We start from the raw sequence: 26,070 nt of genomic DNA, 5'->3' as shown, positions 1-26,070 counted from the left end.
ATAGCTAGTTTTTTACCTTTTTCCCAGAATTTCTCTAAAGCCTACACAGGCTAGCAAAAACTAGGATATTATTTACTACCTGGGTTTACAAATCTTAAGGATTTTAATTTAAAATCCTGTATTTTATATATATTCCCTGTATCAATTAATTAACAAAGGCTTTTGCAAATTGCGGTTCTAAGAGTACTTTTCTGTAATATACTTGTCTTCGATCCTAAAGGCATTATTAATAGTTCAAACTAATCATTTATCATTGTTTCAATAATATATATAGAACTACCATAATAGATGAATCCACAAGACATAAAAAAACTTAATTTTTGTTCTGAGATTTTGGATAACTCTTTTTTTTACTTGAAAACATTCTTTTTATGTAGGGGTGTACATAAAATACGTTTGAATTAGTATCTTTGAAAGTTATATCCAGGATAAAAAACTTTAATACAGCAGGAAAAAAAAAATCCAATGTTTAAAATGCAGTAACAAAAAACACTCTCCAAACAATACTAACTATGAAAATAGCACCCTAATATCTTTGTATATTCATTCTAACCAGTTTCAAGTAGTAATAGCTAACAAAAGTCTTCATTTAAAAACAAAAGGAAAAAATAAATAAATAAAAAATAAAAAACAAAAAGAAAAATAATCACATTTTAGGAATCTTAATGTTGCTTTTCTATCTTGGTTTCTTTAAAAAAAAAAACAAGTATGGGGCGCCTGGGTGGCGCAGTCGGTTAAGCGTCCGACTTCAGCCAGGTCACGATCTCGCGGTCCGTGAGTTCGAGCCCCGCGTCAGGCTCTGGGCTGATGGCTCGGAGCCTGGAGCCTGTTTCCGATTCTGTGTCTCCCTCTCTCTGCCCCTCCCCTGTTCATGCTCTGTCTCTCTCTGTCCCAAAAAAAAAAAAAAAAAAAAAGTTGAAAAAAAAAAACCAAGTATAAATATAGCTTAATTAGACAAGAGAGGCAATATAGCTGCTTCTTCCCAACTTTCACTAATTTTCAAAAAGTGGCAAATTATTTTCTGGAAACAGAAGTATCAACAGAGTTTACTTTCTTATTTACTTCAGTAACATCAAGAAAAAATTAAAACTTTGAGTTTGAGCAATTTTGAACTTTACATATTTTTGTTATGTAGACAGGAAAAAAGTTTAATCAGACTACTATCCAGTTAATTTCAACTAAGTAAAATTAATTCAACTTAAATATTAATCAAGTAACTTTAATTAGTAAATATTCAATTAATATCCATCACCAATTTCAGTTATGACTAACGTTACATGTTTTATGTATATCCCTGGGAACAAAGGGCTAACGAAACTATAAAATTCAAACTATAAGCTTCTGAAGTATTATGATCCATGTACTGTATTACTACTTTTCTTTTCAATTTTTTATTTTAGAGAGAATGTGAGCAGGGGAGATGGACAGAGGGGGAGAAAGAATCTTAAGCAAGCTCCATGCTCAGTGTGGAGCCCAATACGGAGCCTGATCCCACAACACTTGGATCATGACCTGAGCTGACATCAAGAGTCAGAGGCTCAACCGCGTCATCCAGGTGCCCCCCAGAGTACCTTAAAAGTACCACAGAAAACCAATAAAATGAATGAGTAGAAAAAAGGACTCTACAAGGTGATTATAAGTAATTCAGGAAAAAACATAAAAATGCTACTCAGTTTACTTATATATAAAAAAAATGGACCAGATCTAAGGTAAAGCTAGAATTAAAGTTACAGTAGCTGCTAATACAGATCTGACCAGATTTCAAACTTCTCACGTAAAAAAACCTGATAAGGGTTTTCAAAGTGTTGTAATATATTATTATTAAACTTTGTTTCTTATTAAACAATACCAAGGATTACCAACTTGACATGTTTCTTTTTTTTCAACGTTTTTTTAAATTTATTTTTGGGACAGAGAGAGAGACAGAGCATGAACGGGGGAGGGGCAGAGAGAGAGGGAGACACAGAATCGGAAACAGGCTCCAGGCTCCGAGCCATCAGCCCAGAGCCTGACACGGGGCTCGAACTCACGGACCGCGAGAGCGTGACCTGGCTGAAGTCGGACGCTTAACCGACTGCACCACCCAGGCGCCCCTTGACATGTTTCTTGTAAAGATTTTATTCCATTACACGATAATTAAAGATGGATAAGCCAAGTGGCATTTTATCCATTTTGAAACCAAATGAAACTCTACCTAGCATACTTTAACTTCTTTTAATGAAGTGACATTTAAGATAATATACTTCTCTTTGTAAAATACCTAACATATTGATATATTCCACTGGTAGCAGTGGTTGCTTCTGTTGTTTTATTACTGTATTTTTTAAAAATTATAATGCGGGGTGCCTGGGTGGCTCAGTTGGTTGAGTGTCTGACTTCAGTTCAGGTCATGATCTCAGAATTCATGAGTTCAAGCCCCACATGGGGCTGTCTGCTGTCAGTGCTCAGCCCACTTCGGATCCTCTGTCACGCTCTCTCTCTCTGCACCTCCCCTGCTCGTGCGCACTCTCTTTCTCAAGAACAAATAAAAAAAAAATAAAATTGAGGATGCAATAACATCAACTAAAAATGTTTATGCAGAAAGGGTTCTACTCAGGAGACACTTCACCTACTCCAGATTCTAAGACAGTTAAAGTTCAAAATACATTGGAAGTAAGAAATAACAAAATCTAAGAAACTTAATTACATGAAAAGATTTTCCCATTTTCTAGTTATGATCTCTGGAAAGATGATGGCTCTGAGATGGGTAAGACAATATTATATAGCCTTTTTTATAGCAATAGTTAGTGCCCTAAAAAGTACCATTTACAGTGAAGAGGTGGAATTCCATCTATTTCTACATAAGCCAGATGCAGCTAACACTGACCTTCAAGAATGATCACACACAACACTAAATAATTTTAACAATTTCAAAATCTACTTAAAACTTAAATCAATAGCAGGAAAGCAATAAGGAAACCAGGCTATGAACAAGATCTTATGTATAAGGTCCACCTAAAAAAGCTCTTAAGCCAGTTTCATAAAATTTATTCCTGAGACAACCAACTTCTGAATTACCTTGGTGCTTTATTAAAATGCAGACTCTTAAGTTTTACCAAACGTTGGTATACCAAAGCTATATCCTACTAGATCTGAGTCTTTGTAGGTCCAGGTATACATATTTTAAACAAACTGTCAAAATATTTCTACAAACACTAAAATTTAAGAACCACTACTTTAAAAGTTTAAAGAGTGACAAGTTATATCTTCCACATCGCATCATTGACCACATAAAGCAGTAACTGAATTGTTGGAAAAATCAACTAAAGAGAAACTGAATTATCAGAATCGACATCTTTTCCATTAAATATAATTTTATAAATATTTTTTAGTGTTTATTTATTTTTGGAGAGAGAGAAGGGGGTGGGGCAGAAAGAGAGGGAGAGACAGAATCCGAAGCAGGCTCGAGGCTCCAAGCTGTCAGCACAGAGCTCGACGCAGGGCTCGAAACCATGAACTGTACAATCATGACCTGAGCCCAAGTTGGATGCTTAACTGACTGACCCACTCAGGCACCCCTAATTTTAGAAATTTATACATACACGCAAAATAATTTTTTACATTCACAAAGGTGTTTTGATGTTAGAATGCCAATACATTTACTTTCAAGTACATACCATTTTTGTGGAAGAAACCAGTAAATGTAAGCTGTAGATGAGCTGACAAGCTAAAAAAACAACAAAAAAAAATTCATCACTTTAACACTCTATAATAAAAATAGCCTAAACTTTAAAAATTAAGATTGAAATCAAATTAGTTACTTCAGGTAATCTACAAATAATATTTGACCTTCTTACTCTTAATTCTATGCAAGCCCACAACTTCACACAAGCCTATGAAAAACAAAACATAAAAATACACCATACAAAAATACCAAAGGAAGCAAAATTAATACAAAAACAGGGAGGGGGACAAAACATAAGAGACTCTTAAATACAGAGAACAAACAGAGGGTTGCTGGAGGGGCAAGGAGCTAATTGAGTAGGAGACATTAAGGAATCTACTCCTGAAATCATTGTTGCACTATATGCTAATTTGGATGTAAATTAAAAAATAAATTAAAAAAAAATACCAAAGGAATAAGGCAGAAAAGAAACAGATCAGCAAATACTTTATTGTAATTTAGTACCATCTACCTATAAAATGTGAACACATTTCCCTTCCCAGGCCTTAAAAAGAAAATTTTGATAAGGGTAGCTGAGTCCATACAAAAATGCTTGAATATTTTCAAGCTGGGGAAATTCAATCTCCTAACAAATGATGCAGAACCATCATTTTCTTCTTCCATTAGGGGTGAAATATACAATTACAGATCTGTTATAGATTTGTAATTTATTGTTTCAACATGTCATTTTCACTGTTTGTTTTAGAAGCAATGGAAAAGGAAACATAAACTATACTGATCCTTTTGTTTTGAGAATCATCAACTGACGTGGAAAAACTATGAAGATGAGACAGAATAAAAAGAAACATCCGTAGGCTTTTGTAGTACCTTTAAACTGAAAGAGAGAGCAATCTATTAGTTGACCAGGAGCCATTCATAACTTTCTAGAATACGGTTTTTGTAGTGTGATACTGACAGATACCAGATTATAGAGAACAGATGTTGGGGAAGGGAAGGAATATTGATTCCTTAATCAAAAAATTTACTAGTGTAAAAGACAATAAGGATCAATAAAGGGTATGGTTGTATGTTTTTTTTTTTTTTTTTTAATGATGGTGACAATCTAGTCATTCTTATAATCAGGGAAGAGTTATGTAAAGACATTGAGGCAAAAGAGTTTTAAGGAGCAAGTAATGATTGAAAATGAGGTCATACTACAAAGAGATTAGCTGTGTAACTGTGCCCAGGATTCCTTTCTTTCTTAGAGAAGTAAAAGGAGAGTGATCCTTCAACAGAAAATGTGAGAATGTCTCTATCTTCTTACTGAGGTAAGCCATGAAACTGTATGCTAAAAAAACTACAGGGTGAGTGGTCTCAAAAGGCATTTCTAGAACAGTACTAAGTATGCTAGGATACCAATAGAGGACAAAATGATTATGAAAGAGTAGAAATGTAAGGGTCCAAGCAGAGTTAGAAAGCATAAATATAAGGGGAAAACTAACAATAACAACTATAACTTAAGCATCAACAAAATATAAATGGGATAGAACAGGATCCTTGAAAACAGGTAAATAATGTATATTACTCACTTTCTGACATGCATCAGATTTTAAAAGAAGGGGTGGGGAAGAAGAGGGCTGACTATAAAAGGGTCATGAGGGAATTTTTAGGAATCTTTATCATGATTGTGGTGGTTGCTACCTGACTGCATGCAGTTGTCAACACTCAGAACTATACACCAAAAAGACTGAATCTAACTACATATAACTCACATCCCCACCCAAAAAGTACATTAAGGAGAAAAACTTGAAAGAGGCCCAAAGGGATTTTTCAAGATGATAGAAATGTTCTATCTTGGTTGTGGTTATGGTTATGCAAGTGTGTACATTTGTCAAAACTCTATACTCTTAAGGTGGGTGTATTTTATTGAATGGTAGTTATATCCAAAGCTGATTTTAAAAAGTGTATCTGTGGGGCGCCTGGGTGGCGCAGTAGGTTAAGCGTCCGACTTCAGCCAGGTCACGATCTCGCGGTCTGTGAGTTCGAGCCCCGCGTCAGGCTCTGGGCTGACAGCTCGGTGCCTGGAGCCTGCTTTGGATTCTGTGTCTCCCTCTCTTTCTGCCCCTCCCCCGTTCATGCTCTGTCTCTCTGTCCCAAAAATAAATAAACGTTGAAAAAAAAAATTAAAAAAAAAAAAAAGTGTATCTGCCATCTACAAAATCTACATGTCATTTTACTAGAAGAAAACAAGCACTTTCCTATAAAAAAAAACAGTTTCATAAATGTCACCTTACAATAAAGCAGAATTACCGAAACTCCAAAGCATAACTGAAAGACAAAGAGGATTATTCTATAATTTCCACATGTTAGAAGATAATCCATTACAACCCATCTATCCTATTCTTCATTGTTTGAGTTAAACCTACATCTCAAGGCCAGGTTAATTCTCTTAAAACACCATTCTGTATGTATCATTCCTTTCTCCAAATTTTCCAATGAGCCCCAACTGCCAAATCTTTTGTCTAATTGCTGTCTAGAATATGGCTCCCATTTCTTTTTATCTCCACTAAAGCCCTACAGAGGAAAATTAGATACAATGGTAAAACAGAGACAGAAAAATCCAAGTTTAAATTCTGGCTCAGTTATGAGCTGTGACCTAATACCTGTAAAATGAGGAAATGAGCTCTCTCAAAACTGTGAGGCTTGTATAAAATAATAAAGTATCCATCAAAGTACTCATCCTCTTCTACAATGGTCCCACACCCAACCATCCCAGAGCTTAATGATCAGAGCTTAATCCCAAGTACTTTTATTTCCCACTTTTTTGTCATTGTTGTTTCACACACAATCTTTTTATTACATCAGTGTCCCTACCACCTAGCAATGCTTTTCATTAAGAATAGCGATGTCCTCCTAGAGTAATAGGGTTTTTTTTAAAACTAAAACTCGATGCCAAACATGAGGCTTGAACTCACAACCCCGTGATCAGGAGTCGCATCCTCTACCAACTGAGGGAGTCAGGTGCCCCTAGAGTAACAGATTTTTAAGGCCAGGGATCATGACCCATTATACTTCAGTGCTCTGCTTATAGTATTATTTACATTGTTTTATAGAATATGTAATTCTAAATTCCAATTCTGAAATGCCAGAAACATCTGACATTGATCTACCCCAGAAAATATTTTAAATTTGTGTTATTCAAAATGTGTTCTGCAAACTGAGGTCACAGGGGAAACTTGTTTCCATTCCACAACAAGAAACAGAGGAAACTTAAAAACTTTTACAGAAATCTAACATTGCCATAACATCTAAGCTTGTGATCTGTAAGTGTATTTACAAAGGTATCTATCTATGAAAGACTGAAAATTAAAGACAAACAAAAAGGTCCCTTACCACAGACAGATTGAGACAGTTTTAAATGGCACATTGTTAGGGGGGGCGCCTGGGTGGCTCAGTCAGTTAAGGATCCGACTTTACCTAAGGCCATGATCTTGCGGCTCGGGGAGTTCAAACTCCACATCGGGCTCTGTGCTGACAGCTCAAAGCCTGGAGCCTGCCTCAGAATCTGTGACCCTGTCTCTCTGCCCCTCTCCCACTCATGCCCTGTCTCTCTCTGTCTCTCAAAAAATAAATAAATGCTAAAAAAAAAAAAAATTTGTTTTTAAATAAATGGTACAACCTAGGGGCACCTGGGTGGCTCAGTCAGTTCAGCATCCGACTGTGGCTCAGATGATATCGCGGTTCATAGGCTCAAACCCTGCATTGGACTCTATATTCACAGATTTGGATTCTATGTCTCCCTTTCTTTCTGCCCCTCCCCCACTTGCTCTCTCTCAAAAATAAATATCAAAAATTTTTAACGAAACATAAAAAATAACAAACGGTACACAGTGAGTTAAATAAGATACAAAGCACACATTCAGCTATCAGCCTAACATTGTTTCTTAAAAAAATTTTTTTTTAATGTTTATTATTTTTGAGAGAGAGAGAGAGAGAGAGAGAGAGAGAGAGACACAGAGAGCAAGCAGGGGAGGGGCAGAGAGAGAGGGAGACACAGAATCAGAAGCAGGCTCCAAGCTCCGAACTGCCAGCACAGAGCCTGACCCAGAGCTTGAACCCACAGACCGTGAGATCATGACCTGAGCTGAAGTCGCCTGGTGGTAACCGACTGAGCCACCCAGGTGTCCCATAACATTGTTTCTTTAAGAAAAAGAATTCCAGGGGTGCCTGGGTGGCTCAGTCTGTTAAGCATCTGACTCTTGATTTCGGCTCAGGTCATCATCTCAACAGTTTGTGGGTTTGAACCATGTGTTAGGCTTTGCGATAACAGCACTGAGCCTGCTTAGGATTCTCTCTCCCTCTCTCTCACTACCCCCCCCCCCCGCCTCAAAAATAAAATATAGACATTTTAAATAAACAAACATTAAAGAAAAGAAAAAGAACACCAAGTTTCAATTAACCAACTTAAAAAATAACTTTGGGAATGTGATTTGCTATGCAGAATTTCCCCTGTACCTCCCCCTTCTAAAAGTAAAAACTCTAATATATACCTGGAATAAAATGTTAACAATGAGGCCTAGTTGCCCTCTTCCATAGCTGGCTTCAATCAAGGAAAAAGGGCAATTTTCTTTCCCTTCCTGATACTCTATTCCCCCTCTTTTTAAATTTTTTTCATGTTTATTTATTTTGAGAGCGCACACATGAGAGGGTGATGGGTAAAGAGAAGGGGAGAGAGAGAATCCCAAGCAGGTTCCATGCTGTCAGCAGAGCCCAACGTGGGGCTCGAACTCCCTAATCATGAGATCATGACCTTAGCCGAAAGCAAGAGTCAGACCCTTAACCGACTGAGCCACGCAAGCGCCCCTACCCTCTTCCCTCTCTTGTGGCTACTATATCCACATCTTAATAGTTAAGAATGGAAAGCAAAGAAACATGTAGGACTGGTCAGGCCTATTTGGTTCCAGGCTGCACATGATCCTAACTTAATCAAGACAAGACACCGGTTCATCTTTGTGATGTGTTCCCTAGCTGTTTTTTTTTTTTTCTTTCTTAACATTTATTTTTGAGAGAGAGCGAGAGCAAGCAGAGAAGGGGCAGAGAGAGACAGAGACACAGAATCTGAAGCAGGCTCTGAGCTGTCAGCACAGAGCCCCAAGCAGGGCTCGAACTCATGGACCACAAGATCATGACCTAACCTGAAGTCAGATGCTCAACCAACTGAGCCACCCAGGCACCCTCCCTATCTGTATCTTCTGAGGAAGCAAGCTATGGGGCAACAGCAAACTATTATCAGGAATTTGAAATTCTGAGGTAAGATTCCAAGCATAAACATCTAACAATTCTAAAGCTGTCTACGGAATGAGGTTAAATAAATTTAAATTCATAAGGGATTAACATTTTGAGATGACGTTCATGTAGAAAACTCAAATTTTAAGAATGTGCCCTCTCAAAAAAACCAATAGCCAGATCTCACTGAAGGACCAAAGTTTTTATGGTGGAAAGAGACCAAGATTAGTGCCTCTAATTTGTACACATTAATCTGACAGTGGTAGACGTAAGGCTTCAATTCTAGAGTTATAGCTATATTACCTCAAAACAGGATAAGCTATTTCTGTTAGAAGTATACACTTAATGTATTTAACATATAATTTCTTATATATTTAATGCTATGATGTATAAAATTGAGGAATTGATGACTACATCAAGCCCATTATTCTGGAATCTAGCGTATCTTCTGAGGTTTAGATACAGATGGGAACACTTTGTAATGAGAAGATAAAGTTGAATGAGGTGAGGGAGTCCATTACAAATAAATAAATCTCCTTTCAGAAGTACAGCAGACAAAACATAAAGGAATTATTGTAAACCCAAAGATTATAAAAGGAGAAACACCTTAAAATTGTTCTTAAACACTTAGATTTTAAGAATCAGATATGCTCAGTAGCAACCGATAAGACACCTTTAGGAATAGGTAAGTAAAAAGAAATCTATGGCTTATGTTCTGAAAGAGGAACAACTAAAACTTGAACATGAAAACATGCTGATTTGAAAACAACTTCAAAATTTATGGTCAATACAAGATTGTTTAAAGAAAACAGAAAGGGGAGAAACACCTAAGATCTTATTAATGGTGAAAAAGATGTACAACTGAGTTAAAGAAGCAGGCTGAAGTTTTAAAAATTCAGCTAAGCTAAAAAGGAGGAGGGTGGGGAAATGACATTAATTCAATACATCTATTTAAAGTAATTTATGGGTTTCTTGGGATAAAGACCAACATCCTCAAATAGCCTTCAAGCCTCTGCATTATCTGGCCCTGGCCATATGCTCTAGCTTTATCTAATACCACGCTCCTTATTCTTTCTAGTTAGCTACTCTGGCCTCAAATGACATATATATAATATTCTCTTTATTTAGAATCACCGATCTCTTCACCCTCTCTCCCCATTTTATTCCTATATTCACCTTTCTTATATCTCACCTCATTTTTTAAAGGAAGGCCTCCCTGATCATCACTATTCCCAAATCCAACATCTGAAACAAGAACTGGTTCTCCTGCTCCATCCAGTTTCCCTATCTTTTTCTTTCCTAGCAATTATTTTTTTAGTTGTAATTATTATATAATTATGCCTTTTTTCTTCCTAACAGCAGGGCCTTCATCTGTTTTGCTCATCATCCTATCCCCTAGGACTAGTATAGAATTTTGGACCTGATACACCAAAAAAACTACAATCTCAGACAAAAATAGATACAAACTTCATTATACAAAAGATGCTCAAAAAAGGAAGATTACTAACTCAAAAGCTTAGGTTGTAATAACAACAATAAAAAGCGATGAAAGGCAATTTATGTTATTGATCTACAAAAACACTGGCTTGAAAATATCCCTAGTAAAAGCTCAAGTTCTGGAATCTCTCTTTTTTTTTTTTTTTTTTTTTGAAAGAGTGAGCATGGTGTGCAAGCAGGGGAGGGGGAGAGGGAGAGGAAGAATCTTAAGCAGGCTCCACACCCAGCATGGTTTGATCTCAGGACCATGAGATCATGACCTGAGCTGAAATCAAGAGCTGGATGCTTAACTGACTGAGCCACCCAGGCGCCCCTAGTTCTGGTATCTTTTAAGGGGATTTCTTAAAAAACTAACAGTGGACCAGGAAGGGATAATGATTAAGGGAAAGAGAGAAAAGACATTTTGCTTCTCATCTGGCCCCAGGAAACACTTTTGGAAGCAACTCAAATTTGGAAATCTTTTCATGCTACCATTTAGCCAGTGGATATACACTTAAAAGTCAGAGGAGTTATGACTACAGAATTCCGAAACTGGTAGTACTAACAGCACAAAAGGCTCCTGGAATCGTGCCAGGATATAAAACTAAAGAAAGACTAGAGACTTACTCCAATAAGCCACAGTGCTTGGTCAAAACCCAAAATAAATTAAAACTCATAATATACTGGAATGTCAAAATTAGAGCTGAAGATGACAGGATATAAGGAATTATTTCAGACATTCTAAAAAGACATATTTTAAATATACCCTAACACACTAAAAAAAAAGGCAAGGAGAAAGAGCAGGAAAAACTTGAGACTGTAGGTGCAACCACTATGAATTTCTAAAATTTGCTACTTGGTATGGAGTTTTCAGAAGTCATTCTTCAAGAAAAGAAACAATCTTCATAGATGGTAAGGCTTATTACTGAGTTTTAGGGTTATAAATGTCAATTCTGGTCTATTGCCATGAATTGACCGGCATGTTAAAGAAGTAAAAACCATAAAGTGTCCATGTTTTTCTTTCTTCTATCAGCTGCTTCCCCTAGTAAGTTTTGCCAATATCTGTAACTAGGTAAGACAACTGTAGATCTAGAATACAAAATAATAAAAGATCCTTGAACACTAGCTTCATTTTGCACAGATAATGCTGGGAATTTGGTTTGGTTTATGAGTTATTACAAATGTCATAAATAGGTCAGGCAGCTGATTGTTCTAACTTTTGGGCTGTGGGACTACAATATTTTTCGTATCATGATATTCCTCTGGAACTTTGGAGAATGAAATACATGGGATTTAGGAGTAGAAATGTAACTTGGGAAATGCTGAAAGAACATGAGTTCCAATGAAAGACTCCCAGACTACCACTACTGAACAAATCCAGGGTCCAATGAGACTGAATAAGATCTGTCTGAGATGGTACAGAATAAAAAATATAGATGGAAGAGAGATACGTTTTTATGTATGACTTAAGATTTTAACTTCTACTAATTAATGTCAAGGAAGAACAAAGATTCGTATTGTTCTCTTGTAGGAGAATTTGACCAAATTTTACAAAGTTTTACAGTGCTGGCATTACATATTTTGCTGTGTAAGGAACTTCTTACGATCCTATGTGTTACATTCAGTGGAACAATAGGATTATGCCTAATTTTATTGTATTTTTTTTAAAGTTTGGACACCCTGATGCAGGGCCCAAACTCACACACCATGAGATCATGACCTGAGCCGAAACCAAGAGTTGGACGCTTAACCCACTGAGCCACCCAGGCACCCCAGGATTATGCCTAATTTTAGATGAGATACACATTCAAATAATTTAATAATATAGAGCCTTAGGGTAATAAACTTAAAATGAAGCAATCTCCCAGTTCATTTTAGTGACTCTGTGAGTGACATTGAGACATTCATAAAGACTGGGGTGGGGGGTGCTGAAGCACTTAGCATAGTAACTCAACACCTCCAGGGCCTAAAGTGCCTTCCTGGGTATTAAGCATAGTCAGCTCCAACATACATAGGTCTGTAATTAAAAAAGAGAGAGAAAGAGGGGCACCTGGGTGGCTAAGTTGGTTAAACGTCTGACGTTAGCTCAGGTCATGATCTCATGGTTTGTGAGTTTGAGCCCCGCGCTGGGCTCTATGCTGACAGCCCAGAGGCTGGAGTCTGCTTTGTATTGTGTCTCCCTCTGTCTCTGTCCCTCTCCCACTCATACTCTGTCTCCCTCTCAAAAATAAACAAACATAAAAAAAAGTTTTTTTAGGGGCGCCTGGGTGGCGCAGTCGGTAAGCGCCCGACTTCAGCCAGGTCACGATCTCGCGGTCCGTGAGTTCGAGCCCCGCGTCGGGCTCTGGGCTGATGGCTCAGAGCCTGGAGCCTGTTTCCGATTCTGTGTCTCCCTCTCTCTCTGCCCCTCCCCCGTTCAAGCTCTGTCTCTCTCTGTCCCAAAAATAAATAAACGTTGAAAAAAAAAAAATTTAAAAAAAAAAAAAGTTTTTTAAAAAGAGAAAGACGAAGGGGGGAGGAGGGAGAGGGATCTTGGGGGGTTCAGATGGCTAATTCACTAGTCCTAGTTGGATACTAAAGACTGAAAAAGTTGTTTTTATCAGAATCACAGATATTCTTACAAGCTCTGACGTTTCTGTGAGTTAAATATACCCGTTACAGTACTGCCCTAGCTACTGAACTCACTGCGTCAAAAGGAACAAAATTATTGGGTGATTATTCAGAGAGAACTGACCAGTATTACTGACCTCCCTCACAACACACATTCTAAGGGAAGCTCTGTAGTATTTATCAAAGCCAGTATCACAATGAGATAGTAGTAGGGTTTAGCAGTGATAATCATGGAACCTTGATGGGGAAGATGAAGAAAAGGGTCAAGTTTTCTTTTTGGTTTATTATTCTTTCTCACATAAACCCTGAAAGACCTGGAGAGCAAACTATTAAAATGTTCAGAAGAAGCAGGAAGCTCAGAGATCAGGGTTTGACTCTACAGCTTATACTTTAAATTAAAAAGACCCTGAGGATCCCAAGAGCTCTGTCTACGGTAGGTGACCAGACAAGGATCTGGAATAGAAATTCAAGCAAAAAAGTGTACATGTACTGAGAATATTCTCAGTCCTATGTTGTAAGGCACTCCTTGGGCAATAAGAGATTAGGTAAAAAGTTGGGATCTCAGCTTCTAGAATAGACTATCACAGCTTATTCACAAGTCAAGACTGCCTAGATATGGAAATATAAATTACAGTTCAGTCCTACAAAAATGCAAGATATAAAATAAAAAATGTGATTTTACAATTCAAGTAACAAAAGAACCTAATTCAAAAGCCAAACTTAAAATATAAGCAACTACAAAAATGACATTTTACACCAGTTACTACAGATGAGAAATCATAAATGAAGCATCATTAAGTCATCATTAAGTGTACATCATTAAGTGTACATGCTATCTAAATCAATATGACTTAAAATTTTTTCAAGAGAAAAAAATCTACTGTGGCAATTTTACCAGCTTCATTTTTTAAAAATCTAGTATTTTTAGTTCTGTATTCTCCCTGAAAGTAGTCAATAAATAAAAACGACCCAAGTTCCTGTGTCTCTTTAGAATAATACTCAAATGTCTTTAGTTTGACATATCAAGAGTAAATGGAAGCACACTATCTAGCTTAGGCAGATATTAGGCTAGTCAGAACATTTAGGGATTAGTTCTGGGTATTACACTTGAAAACATACAATAGATTCTATCCAAAGGGTCAAGTTTCTGAAACTGTAATGTGATTAACATATTTCAAGTATAAAATAAAGTTAGGAATATTCTGACTGAAAGATGTAAATATGGGGAAGGTCAAGATAGAAAGAGAGCCTCTCTCAGATTTGAAGACAATTACTGACAAAAAATGTGATGTGTAGCACCTGGCAGAGCATCTGGTATGTAGTAAGTACACCATAAATATGAGTCTCTATCCCTCCTTACATAAGGTGGCAGGACTAATACCAACTGCAGAAGTTATAGAAACTTGGAGTAAAAATGCAAGAAGCTGGTAACAGAGATAAACAATAATGAATACAACTGCCTTAGAAAACAGCAAGTCCCCAATGTTGGAAGTATTCAAGATGAGGTTTAAGGGTTCTCTGTCACGAATGCTATAGAATTAGTAATTCCTGATTTGTGCATGAGTTTAGACCAACTGGCCCCTAAGGTTCCTTCTAACTCCTTACAATACTGGGGTGATCACTAGAGAAATGATCACTATAATTTCTCCTCTTTCCTCAAGTATGTCACTTAATGTAAACTGATAGGTTATCTTACCTATGAGATTCTTGCTCTCCTTTCATTTTCTCTACTTTTGATAACATATCATCAACTTTAAATGTTTTCCTGGAAGAGACAGATAAACAAAATAATCACTTCTCCACTGGGGAAAAAAAAACAGATTACACTTTATTGTCACTATAATAGGCAAGTTGGAAATCTGATTTTGATTATTTTTAATAAGATAAATTGTGGATGGTTAGCCGTAACAATGAATACTATATTGAGACAGTGTATGTTATATTACAGCAGTCGAGCCTTCAAGTCCCATCTCAAATGCTAACTTTTCCATGAAACCTTTTGTAATTATTCCCAAACCAGAGTGATTTCCCCTCACCTACGACACTTGGTTTATATTTATTTTGACATTTAGTCTCCTAAATGTGAACTTGCATAAATATTTTATTTCTCCTCCTAGACTATAAGCTCCTGAAGGGTAGAGATTGCTTTTCTTCAAGGAAAGTCACATAGTGCTTGGCACAGTACCTTATATTTTGAAGTTATTCAAGCATCTGCTGGACTGAACCAAACAAATGCAAATCATGTATACTGTGAAATATTCATATTTCTATTAAGTAACTTGACAAGTATATGCTAGCACTATCACATAAAATGTATCTGGAGTTAATAAAACGGTCTTAAAGATTATTAGCAGTGGCTCAAGTTAAATGATATGTCATATTAAAGAGATGGGTGTCAACCATCATGAAAAAATTTTGAAGTTTAGGAGATACACCCATCAAATCATAATAAAATTATTAGCTTTTAACTTTACAAGTTTAAGAGAAAAAGGTATTTTTTCCACAAAACAGAAACTCAGATTAAGAATAACCCCCAGGCACTCCCAAGCAAAGTGAGAATGAATGGACTCTAGAACAAGCTTCACCTTAGTTTTTAAGGTGGTCTATTATTGTACCTGTCCTAAGACAGAGGCTAAAAATCTAGACCCATATGTTAACTGGAAATGAATACTTCTCTTTATACTCATATATTTTCTTAAGTTTAAAACATGAAAAGCTTAGTGTATTCTATATAAATTACTTTGTAAAGCTTGAATTCAGATATTAGAAATTATTAATGTGCTCATTCCTCAAAAATAGCTATCGTACTCAATTACTATAATGTAAAATTATCAGTAGAGAAATGTTAATGTAAATATATTACAATAAAACACCAACAGGAAGAGAATTGATGCAATCTATAATTCAGGTGAATAGCCTCCATTAACAAAAGATCTTTTTTTAAAAAAAGCTTCTCTCTTTACCTTTAGAGTTACTGAAAACTTCAATATTAAAGTTTCATCCAATGAGCACAGTTAAGAAGTATTTTAGGAAGGATGGCAATACATTTTCAATCTCCACAGATAAGAGAGAAGAAAGAAGAAAAATGTAGGATTATTTTAGGCTATTTACAAAAGAACTTTTCAGTATAAATGCTGAAACGTACTACTGAGGAAGGTTGTAAAGTTACTGGAAACTTTTAAGAATATGTTTATCTTTATGTAATGATTAAGAAGAAATCCTGTCTGTAGGAAGAAAAGTTAAGACTAGAAGTCACAAGGTTCATCTCTTCCAACATTATGGACATGTGCATAGGACAAGTGCATAGGAAAGTTGAATATTAACAACCATTTGAAATAAGTAAGATCATAAAGGCAATCCAGCCTTCCTTAGGAAAAAAAACAAACCACATAAGCAACTATACAAAAGCAGCCCCACTCCAAGCACCAAGTATTTCTACTTCTGTTCTTTAGAAAGGTACTGCAACAGTAGCTCAGATTTAACAAGGGAAATAGTTATCAAAAGATCATCAAAAAGGAGAATATTTTTAAAATTCAAGAAATTCCAGGAAATTATCTTGGGAGGATTCAGAAACAACTTATGTGAAATCTAGTGAAATGAATTTAATAAAAGATGCCTGTCTCCTCATGAGTATTTCTCCTGTATCAGTGTTGTGTTAGTCTAAAGCATTTGAATACCTCTATGAAAGGAGACTAAAGTACAAGGTGAGTTTAGCAAACATACCAGAATAATATTACAACTGAGTCTAGGACTTCAAAGGGAGTGATATATTTATTCCAACAAGGGATATTATGCTGTTACAATAGTAAAAAGGGAATTCCAAAAACATTTTGAACAAAAGGATAGTATTAAAAGCAATTTTGTAAAAGGAGTCCCTAAAACATGTTTAACAGAGACCACAATCACTAGGCTAAATTCACCACCCTCCAAAGTCACCAATTACTCTGAAAAGAACAGCTCTCATTTGAACATGTAGGTCATATAATTTGTTAAAACTTAGTTTTAACATCTCTCACAGGCCAGGTATATAACAAAAGCATTAAGTGATTCCTAATGCATTTTTGCATGAAAATAAACTGGGATTTATATGTTTCTTGGCTGGTAAACTGCTGCAGAACCCCCCCCCCCCCGCCAAAAGACAATTTGTTGCCTAAAGTACAACAAATTAAGAAAAGTAGTTTCTACTACCAAACTTTTAAAACTGTCTCCACCTATTAGCTGACAACAGAAACGTATCCCACGATGAGACAAATAGTCCATTAACAAATATGACAAGAAAATGGGGTTAGATTTTAAACATATTTTGTATTTATTTATGGGTTAACTCACTTATTTTGAAAAAAAAAAAATCTTTAAAAGATTTTATTTTTTAGTAATCTCTACACCCAACGTGGGGCTCAAACTTATACCCCTCCCCCCCCCCCCCGACAAGATCAGGAGTTACATGCTCTACTGAGTCAGCCAGGTGTCCCTAAAAAACTTAATCACTTTAAAATTAAAATCAGGCAGCAACCTAAATGATAACTCAATTAATCGTCCATATTAAAAATACCAGAGTAAAAGTTAACTGCTTAATCAAATTCTCCTAGTTTTATAGACTAAATCAGCAGTCAGCACACTATGGACCATAGGCCAAATCCAGCTTACTATCTGTCTATGCACAGCCCACGAGCTAAGAATGATTTTTATGGATAAATATTTGCGACTGATTTGATAGAGAATTCTAAACCCCAATTAAGGAGAATGTTATCTCCTCCCAAGCCACAAAAATAAAAGAATCTCACATTTCTCACTAGTAGGCCCATATTACAAAACATTGTACTGAGTTATTATATTTTAAATCTCATCAATAAAAATTTGCAGCCATTTGTTACCTCTCTTTTTGTGTAAGTACCCACCTACATTCTACTTAATAACCTCAATTCTGCCTCATGGACCACAAAGCCTAAAACATTTACTAACTGGTCCTTCATAGAAAAAGTCTGCTGAACTCTGTCATAGATCAAATAATTGCATAGACAGGCAAAAAGCTGACAAATTTAATTCTGTTGCCTAATCCATCACCTTCTTCCTAGTTATTTAGGCTCTTGGCAAGCTTCACCTATTAAATGTAATGCGCACAAGTGCATAATCGCTCCCACGCTCTCTGTTCAGAAAAGATTACCAGAAGACAAATAGTTTTAACATTTCCATCCTTCAAAATACACACAGGTATATCTACAAAGATAAACCAAGTCTTGCTATTGAAACATGATGCTTACTTAGTAACCTGTATGAGCCTCCAAAGGAGTTTGGTTTCAAAGTCTATTGGGATAACTTAATGGTTTTAGTGAGTCAAGACTAACAACTAACAACTACCAAATGCTTAATACAAGATCTCTCCTTTAAACTTAAAACTGTTCACTTGATGTGCTCAATAATCTTGCACACAGGATAAGAAACTAGCATTCCATAATTACATATAGTTAAATATCACATGTTATAAACAAAAATAAGCTCTGATCAACACCTCCAGACTCTACCTGAAGACTAGATAATTAAGACTTCTTGTTTTTTAAGGACATTCAGTGTAGTGACTTCAAAAATATTTCCTCTTTTACAAAGACCACCATCAAAGGTATAAAATGAGACTTTCTGAACCTATCATTATGGAAGCAAATTCTTTGTTAGAACATATAAGAAATACTTAAAAATTAACTTAATTTTATGTATCGAAGATAGTTCCCCTGAGCCCTTTAATATTTAAATCCTCCACTTCTATCAAACTTGAAAGAAACTCAGCACAAAGGAAAAATATGAATCAGTAAAACTACTTCATATACTTCACTACTAAATCATTTCTATTAGAAAAACTTTGGTAATAAACTGGGATTTATAAAAATGTACTTATTAAAAATCACTTGGCAATCAATTCAATCACTCTTTTACCTCAGTTTTCATATTTAATCTTTAATTAGAAATAGTACTTTAATACAAAACTTTAACATCGTTTAATCAACTCGGAATAAAATTCATAAAATGTACCTTTTTATGTTTGTTCTCGAGTTTCGATGAGACATGTAAGTAAGAGTCCTGTGCAAAAATATTGGCTATAAAAAAAGTTTTAAAAATATTAAAATTAAATAGATGAAATTTTTAGTAAAAAATAATATTCATTAATTGTATTGATTACTTACAGCTATAAGATTTCGAGTTCGAAGAAATCTATAGATCTGTGTTGGTTCTAGGTAACAGGAAACAAAAGGATTATTTAAGTTCTCAAGAAAATAACCAATCTAGCCAGTGTTGTAACCAATGTAAACCAATCAATCACCTGTACGAAAATCATGTACTAAATATCTTGACATCAAGAAAATTTGTATGCACAATAAAACCAAAAGACATTCAATCTATGGCATATATTCACAAAACTCACCTACATTTATTTTATTTTATTTTATTTTATTTTAATGTTTATTTTGAGAGAGTGAGGGGGGAGGGGCAGAGAGAGAATCCCAAGCAGACTCTGTGCTGTTTATGAAGGGCCCCACGCAGATCTCACCAACCTTGAGATGATGACTTGGATGTTTAACCACCTGAGCCACCCAGGTACCCCTCTACATTTATTTTAAATTTAAGGTTCTCTACAATCTTGTGCTTAAGCCTTGCATTTCTAAGGTAGCTACTTTTTAAAAGTAGCTGAAATGAGGTAGCTGGCATTCAACAAAAGAACTTATTGATAACAAATAGCAAAATGAAATTTTCATTTTTTAACTGGTCTTTTAGAAAATTTGCAGTAAACCAAAACAGAATACAGCTGTTTCCTAGATGTCCTAATACAGATAGAAAGTCTGTCAATAATGAAAAAAAATGACTCAAATTGTAGCTGAAATTTCCAATGAATATTTAGTTATACTTCAAGTTTGTATCCATTTTGTTCAATGTAAATATTATCCCAATATGTAAATACCACCTCAAAACATATTTAATTAATTGAGATTCCTAGACTTTTTAATGCTATTTAGTTAAAATCAGTTTGCCTTTATAGATAAAAAGGACCTGTATACAAATAATACCAGTTACATTAATGATCTATTAGTTTCACACTTCCTTTAATAAAGGAGTATCAAAACAAACTAAAGATGACTGACTATATCAGTAAATACATCAAAGCATTCCAACCTCTCTGAAATTAAGATCAACGTTACAGAAGAATCAAGCTGTTGTGTGACAAAATCTAGCCCTTAATGACAGTTTGCTCCTCCCAACGTAGACTCATCAGAAAGCAAAACAGCTAAAACTTTCTTGGCAGATTTGTCTTCTCTTAACATTTAGAAGGAACTGTTTAAATGTCCACTTAATCTTCAGGTAGTTTAATTTTAGAGGCAAATAAACGAAAAAGAGAGATGATCTTTTAGAAGGAGTACAAACATGTATGTTTATTGTCATCACTGCCCTTCAATGCTCTATCATTTTTCCAATTTAAAGCATCTCCAGAATTTTCAAAGCAGATTAAGCAAAAGAAATGTGAATCTCCCTCAAGCAGGTTCAAGATTCGTTTCAATAAAAACTGAAATTCCTTGTATTAAATTCCAATTAGAATTTCATGAGGCACTAATCAGAGAGAATGAAAGAAGGGTATTAAACAATGTAATACGTCTTTTCAAGCACAGCTGATACCATGGCCTTAACATATGCCACGGTAAAATTGTAAATAAAGACATTCCGCGGTAAAGCCGAGTTTATTCAAGTTTCTCTTATTTAGCTATTAGCGATCGTCCGAATTGTAAAATGTACACAAAAGCAAAAAAGGAAAACAGAGTATAATACTCACTAAAGGACAATTGAGATTATTTACAATCATGATGTTTTTAATAAATTCTATTGTTTTATTTCCAGATAACCTTGCCTGCCTTCCCAAATCATGTCATAGCTTTTGCCCTTTCAACAAGACCATAAAAGCCGAAATTGACATAAGAAAATGTTACGGAATTAAGTACAACCGGCTGCATTCCGAGGTCGCCGCAAGATGCGATGCTTAAAACACTACCTGACTCAGTTTATGTACCCATGAAATGGGTGGATAGATTTGAAAGGTTAAAAGCACCAAAAGGTGCCATGTTAACATGCAGCACCAAGTTAGTGCGAAAGCATTTCAGACAAATGACAATTTGGTCGATTTCACTGCAACTCATCCCTTCACAGGCTTCATTTTGCTCCTCAAAACCTACAACCTACAACCCCCTTGTACTTCCAGAGTAAAAAAGACATGAAAGAAAGCAAGAACTAGTCTTGGGATCTGACTGCATCCTCCGTCCAACTGTAACCTCCTCATCTAAAAGAAACCTGCTCTTAACGTGGGGCCACACTGCCCAACCTCTTGTGTAAATCTTCGGGGAGTCAAGAACCTCACCTGCACCCCCTATTCCACCTCCCCCGAAGGCCCTAGACTTCGGGCCCCCTTGGCCGTAATCCCTGAAGTGGGAACAGCCCCCTCAAATTTCTCCCTCCACTCCCAAATCAAGTCGAGTCCCAGAGAGGCAGGGGGGCCCAGCACGAGCGTCCCGGCCTCCTAATGCTGGACGAGGGGGTATTCCTGCCCTCAAAGCCTCAAACACACTCACTCTCAAAGGCCTGGAGGAAAAGCTCGTGGTCAGCCTGGACGTGCTCCATTTTCGGCTTCTTCACCGGTAACACCGCGGCCCCCGCCGCTGCCGCCGCGGAGGAGGAGGAGGCCGAGTAACTGCCGCCGCCTCCACAGCCCCCGCCGCCGGATTTGCCGCCCGACGCCGTCGCCGCCGCCACCGCCGCCGAACCCCCGAAGCCGCCTCCCCCGGACCCCGCGCTGGGCCCCGAGCCGCCCCCTCCCCCACCGCCGTGCTTCTGAGGCGCCATCGCGGTTCCTGCCTCCTCCCCCCGCCAGCTACCCGCCGGGCGGCCCCGGAGAGTAAGCGCCTGCAATACCAACCGCTCGCCCCAGCAGGCTCCGGCGGACCGAGGGGGGAAGGAGGAGAGAGGGGAGGAGAGGGGAAGGGAAGGGAGGAGGAGAGGAGGGAAGGAGGGAGGAAAAAAAAAGTGTCTCCTCCTGAGAGCCCCGCTCCGCTCGGGAGGCCGCTCACCCTAGCCTGGCCTCGCTCCGCCCACTTCCCCCGCCCGGCGCCCCGATTGGCCGGCGGGAGCGCGCGCCGCCCGGCCGCCCAGCCCGTTGGCCCGCGGATTCTCCCGTCAGTCACGCGGAGGCGCTTCTCGCGGAGGCGCGGCTTGGTTGGCCCGTGCGCGCTGCCGATCGCGGGCCCGGCCGCCTCTTTGAACTGAATTCGCGGGAAAATTAGGGGTCGGAGCGGCCTTCCTGCTGGCCCCGGTGCATTGTGGGGAGAGAGGGACCCAGCGAACGGCTTAGGGAGCCGTTTCTCGCCTTCTGAGCGTCGTCAGTCACCGCCCCCAGGGGGGTACAAGACCCCTGAAGAGAGGCGGGCCTCTGAGGAACTGGGGGCGAGGGGCCTGTTAAACGAACCGAGATCCATTACAGATCATCGAGTCTCTAACTTCACAGGAAGGGGCCTGGCTAGGGGTTGGGTGGGTCGTTTCTCGTCAGAGGGGCGCCCAGGGCGTGGATCGCGCGTCTCCTGTCCCCTCGCCACCACGTGCCCTTTGCCACCCAAGGCCAAGTCCCACCCAGCAAAGCCCTTGAGAGGACTGGGGGCAACCAGGGGGTTGTGGCTGCCGCTCTCGGACGCGACCGGGCTCCACCAAAGGGAGCGACTTCTATGTAACAGGAATCACCTATGAAATGAGGAAAACTATTTTTGGTAGGTGCTTTGAAGCTTCAGGATCGTTGCTGAGAAAGTCGTGGTTTCTCAACGTGTCGGAAGCCAAACGTAGATACCTGATCCCACCCCCACTCCATCCTCCTCCCCCCCCCACTCCACCCCTCTCCCCACTCAGCCCCGCCAGGCATCATCGGAGTGGGCAGAGATAAACTGAACGATTTCTTAAAAGTATGTGTATACCCTTGTTGGGAACCTGCTCGTGTTACGCTCAGAAACTCGAAGGAATCCGTGGTTTTGCCGGTCCTGCTAAAAAGACATGCATAGGCCCGATTTAGTCTGCTCGTACAGACCGGTTTGGAGGTGAGCTGACCTTCTCCAAGATTTGAATTTCAGCTGGGACAAGGTGATGTCTGAGATGTTCTTCCAGTTCAAATACTGTGATCTTGCATTACGTTAAAACGAAACATTATCTTCAAATATCCCAATCTCCAAGCACAGAACCATTTCATACTTCCAATAACAATACTTTCACACTTTCACATGGCTGCTTGGGGACCTTCGTAGAAGGCAACTGCAAACACTGTACCTTTGGAATGGTTGGTTGTTCAAGCTGTTTACAAAACTAGTGTCTTTGGAACAGTTATTCAAACATCTGAAGTACTGATTTTAATCCAAGCATTTGCTACCTAAGCTCTACAAATGGTGTGTTTAATATAAAATACGGCAGTTCAGGAACGCATCTGAAATAAGATATACCTGTTGCTGATACATAAGTACAGCCTGTATTTTTAGTCAGATAAAAAGTTCAGAATGCTCTCATTTCTTATACTGCTCTGTGCTCTCTGGAAAAACTCCCCCCTTCCACAAAAAGAAGGGTTTTTTTTTTCTTCTTTTTTTAGATTTCTGAAATAAGTCTTTTCTGATTGATGCCACCCCACAATTTTAGATTGGGGTTTTAGATGTTGGTAAACTGCTTGTCTTTAACTTTGCCTGGTTAGAAAATGAGGCTTCATCATTCGGTCGGGGTTTGGAGAGTTAAATCACACTAGGCAAATCACAAAATATCAAGTTAAAAACTAGAATGCCAATTTATTCGCAGTAAACCTAACCCGTAAGTGATCCATTATTTATACAGGGTTTTTCCTGTGCAGGGGAGTGTGGGGGACAGGTATGATCAAAGAAAAAGAGCAAGGCACAGGCTGTCGTCAGTGTTTGATGAACAGAGAAATGGAGCTAAGGGAGCTGGGATGTTCTTAAGGGGTATTTCCCATAAGAATTCCATGTTAGGTAGCATTCTTGGCTAGGCATGGGCATGGTTTTGATGTACAGTAGAAGAGGCAGAGTAACAGATTCTCCCTTTTTGTATTCTTTGTCTAGAATACATGTAAAACACTGAAAAAATCGTATTACCTTGGACAAGGTAGAGTTAACTGATGAGTTGTGTTTTACAGTCTGCCTAATGACATTTTGTTCCATAGGCATAACTATTTAGAAATCATCACGCGGTTGGTTGTTTCTGTGGCCAGCTTACTTATTTTGTGTTGTTATTTCTAAGTTTGGGGTGGCAACTGTTTTGGAAACTTGTCATGCCTCTTTCTGAAGGCACTAAATAAGATCTAGTAGCAGTTCAATCTGATAACTTTCAAAGTAATGATGACGGCAAATAATATTTTGAGATACCTGCAAGAACCGTAATGTGATACGGAAATATCTGTAATTTCTCCTGGAGACAAAGCCACAGGCACTGCTAACACTACTGTGATTTATCACTGTTATGAGTAGTTGAAGGAAATGCTCACTTCATTTAGGGACTCCTCGAATCTGATTCAAGTTATTAGCAACCCGTATGTTATAGCGCCAAATCTTTTTCTTTTTACTTTGCTGTAACCTCTTGGGTGCAGGGATGATGGGTGATTGATTTGTCTTAGTAACTTAGATAGATAATGTCTACCGTTATGCCTGGCATAGAATAGGAACTCATCCAACGAGTTTTGGTGGATGGATACCAGTGCACAAGTATAACTAACAATAATGATTACCGGTGCCAGTGACAGGCAGTATTTTAAGGTTTTGTTTGTTTGTTTGTTTGTTTGTTTGTTTTTTAAGTGGGCTTCATGCCCAGTGCATGAAGTCCAACATGGGGCTTGAACTCCCAACCCTGAGATCAAGTCCTAAGCTGAGATCAAAGTCAGTCACTTGGGGTGCCTGGGTGGCTCAGTCCATTAAACGGCCGACTTCAGCTCAGGTCATGATCTCACAGTTTGTAAGTTCGAGCCCCAGGTCAGTCTCTGTGCTGACAGCTCACAGCCTGGAACCTGCTTTGGATTCTCTCTCCTTCTCTCTCTGCCCTTTCCCCACTCGCGCTCAAAAATAAATAATCAGGGGCGCCTGGGTGGCGCAGTCGGTTAAGCGTCCGACTTCAGCCAGGTCACGATCTCGCGGTCCGTGAGTTCGAGCCCCGCGTCGGGCTCTGGGCTGATGGCTCAGAGCCTGGAGCCTGTTTCCGATTCTGTGTCTCCCTCTCTCTCTGCCCCTTCCCCGTTCATGCTCTGTCTCTCTCTGTCCCAAAAATAAACGTTGAAAAAAAAAAATTAAAATAAATAAATAAATAAATAAATAATCAAAAGAAAAAATTAAAAAAAAAAGAAGAGTTGGTCACTTAACCAACTGAGCCAGCCAGGCGCTCCAATTAAAATTTTTTAAATTTTTTTTAAAGATTTTATTTTTAAGTAATCTGTACACCCAACATTGGTCTCAAACTCACAACCCTGAGATCAAGAGTTGCCTGCTCTACCACCTGACCCATCCAGACACCCCAGTATTTTAAGTTTTTCACACATTCAATCCTTATACCAACTCTCTGAGGTAGGTAATTATTATTATCCCCATTTCATAGATGAGGAAACAACAGCAAAATTTGTAATGGAGCTAGTATTCTAACCCAGACAGTTTCCAGAGCCTTCACTCTTGACCATCATGCCATGAACCTGGAGAGTTTTAGAGATATAAGATGCTGAACATGTCATTTCTAGGTCAAGAAAGATCAGTAAATATTACCTCTGAAATACTGAGATAAATAATCATCAGCATTGAATGCATTTGCCGACAAAACCTAGATATCAGTTTTGCATTAAAAATTTTTTTTAATGCTTATTTTTTGAAAGGCACAGAGCGTGAGCAGAAGGGCAGAGAGAGAGATACAGAATCCGAAGCAGGCTCCAGGGTCTCAGCTATCAGCGCAGAGCCTGACGCGGGGCGTGAACTCACAAATTACGAGATCATGATCTGAGCCGAAGTTGGACGCTT

The 26,070-nt window shown here is 38.2% G+C and overlaps 1 protein-coding gene across 3 annotated transcripts in view; it reads right to left on the bottom strand.

The window, feature by feature from the left end:
• The window catches only part of SUZ12 (SUZ12 polycomb repressive complex 2 subunit), a 49,563-nt gene extending 27,432 nt beyond the window's left edge, over window positions 1–22,131 (bottom strand). For 2 of the 3 annotated variants that reach the window (XM_023244425.2, XM_011289064.4), the window contains exons 1-5: window positions 21,619–22,131; window positions 19,192–19,238; window positions 19,040–19,104; window positions 14,712–14,780; window positions 3,657–3,706 (exon numbers count right to left, since the gene is read on the bottom strand). In XM_023244425.2, the coding sequence (XP_023100193.1) occupies window positions 3,657–3,706; window positions 14,712–14,780; window positions 19,040–19,104; window positions 19,192–19,238; window positions 21,619–21,889 (502 nt within the window). In that variant the 5' untranslated portion in view covers window positions 21,890–22,131. The remainder of the gene's footprint in view (window positions 1–3,656; window positions 3,707–14,711; window positions 14,781–19,039; window positions 19,105–19,191; window positions 19,239–21,618) is intronic. The other variant, XM_023244424.2, reaches the window with a different exon arrangement.
• Between the last annotated feature and the right edge of the window lie 3,939 nt (window positions 22,132–26,070).

The sequence above is a fragment of the Felis catus genome, chromosome E1, assembly GCF_018350175.1.
Source record: "Felis catus isolate Fca126 chromosome E1, F.catus_Fca126_mat1.0, whole genome shotgun sequence".
NCBI classification, from domain to species: Eukaryota; Metazoa; Chordata; class Mammalia; order Carnivora; family Felidae; genus Felis; species Felis catus.
Note: the sequence above shows the minus strand (reverse complement) of the source record. Positions and strands in the feature narration are given on the sequence as shown.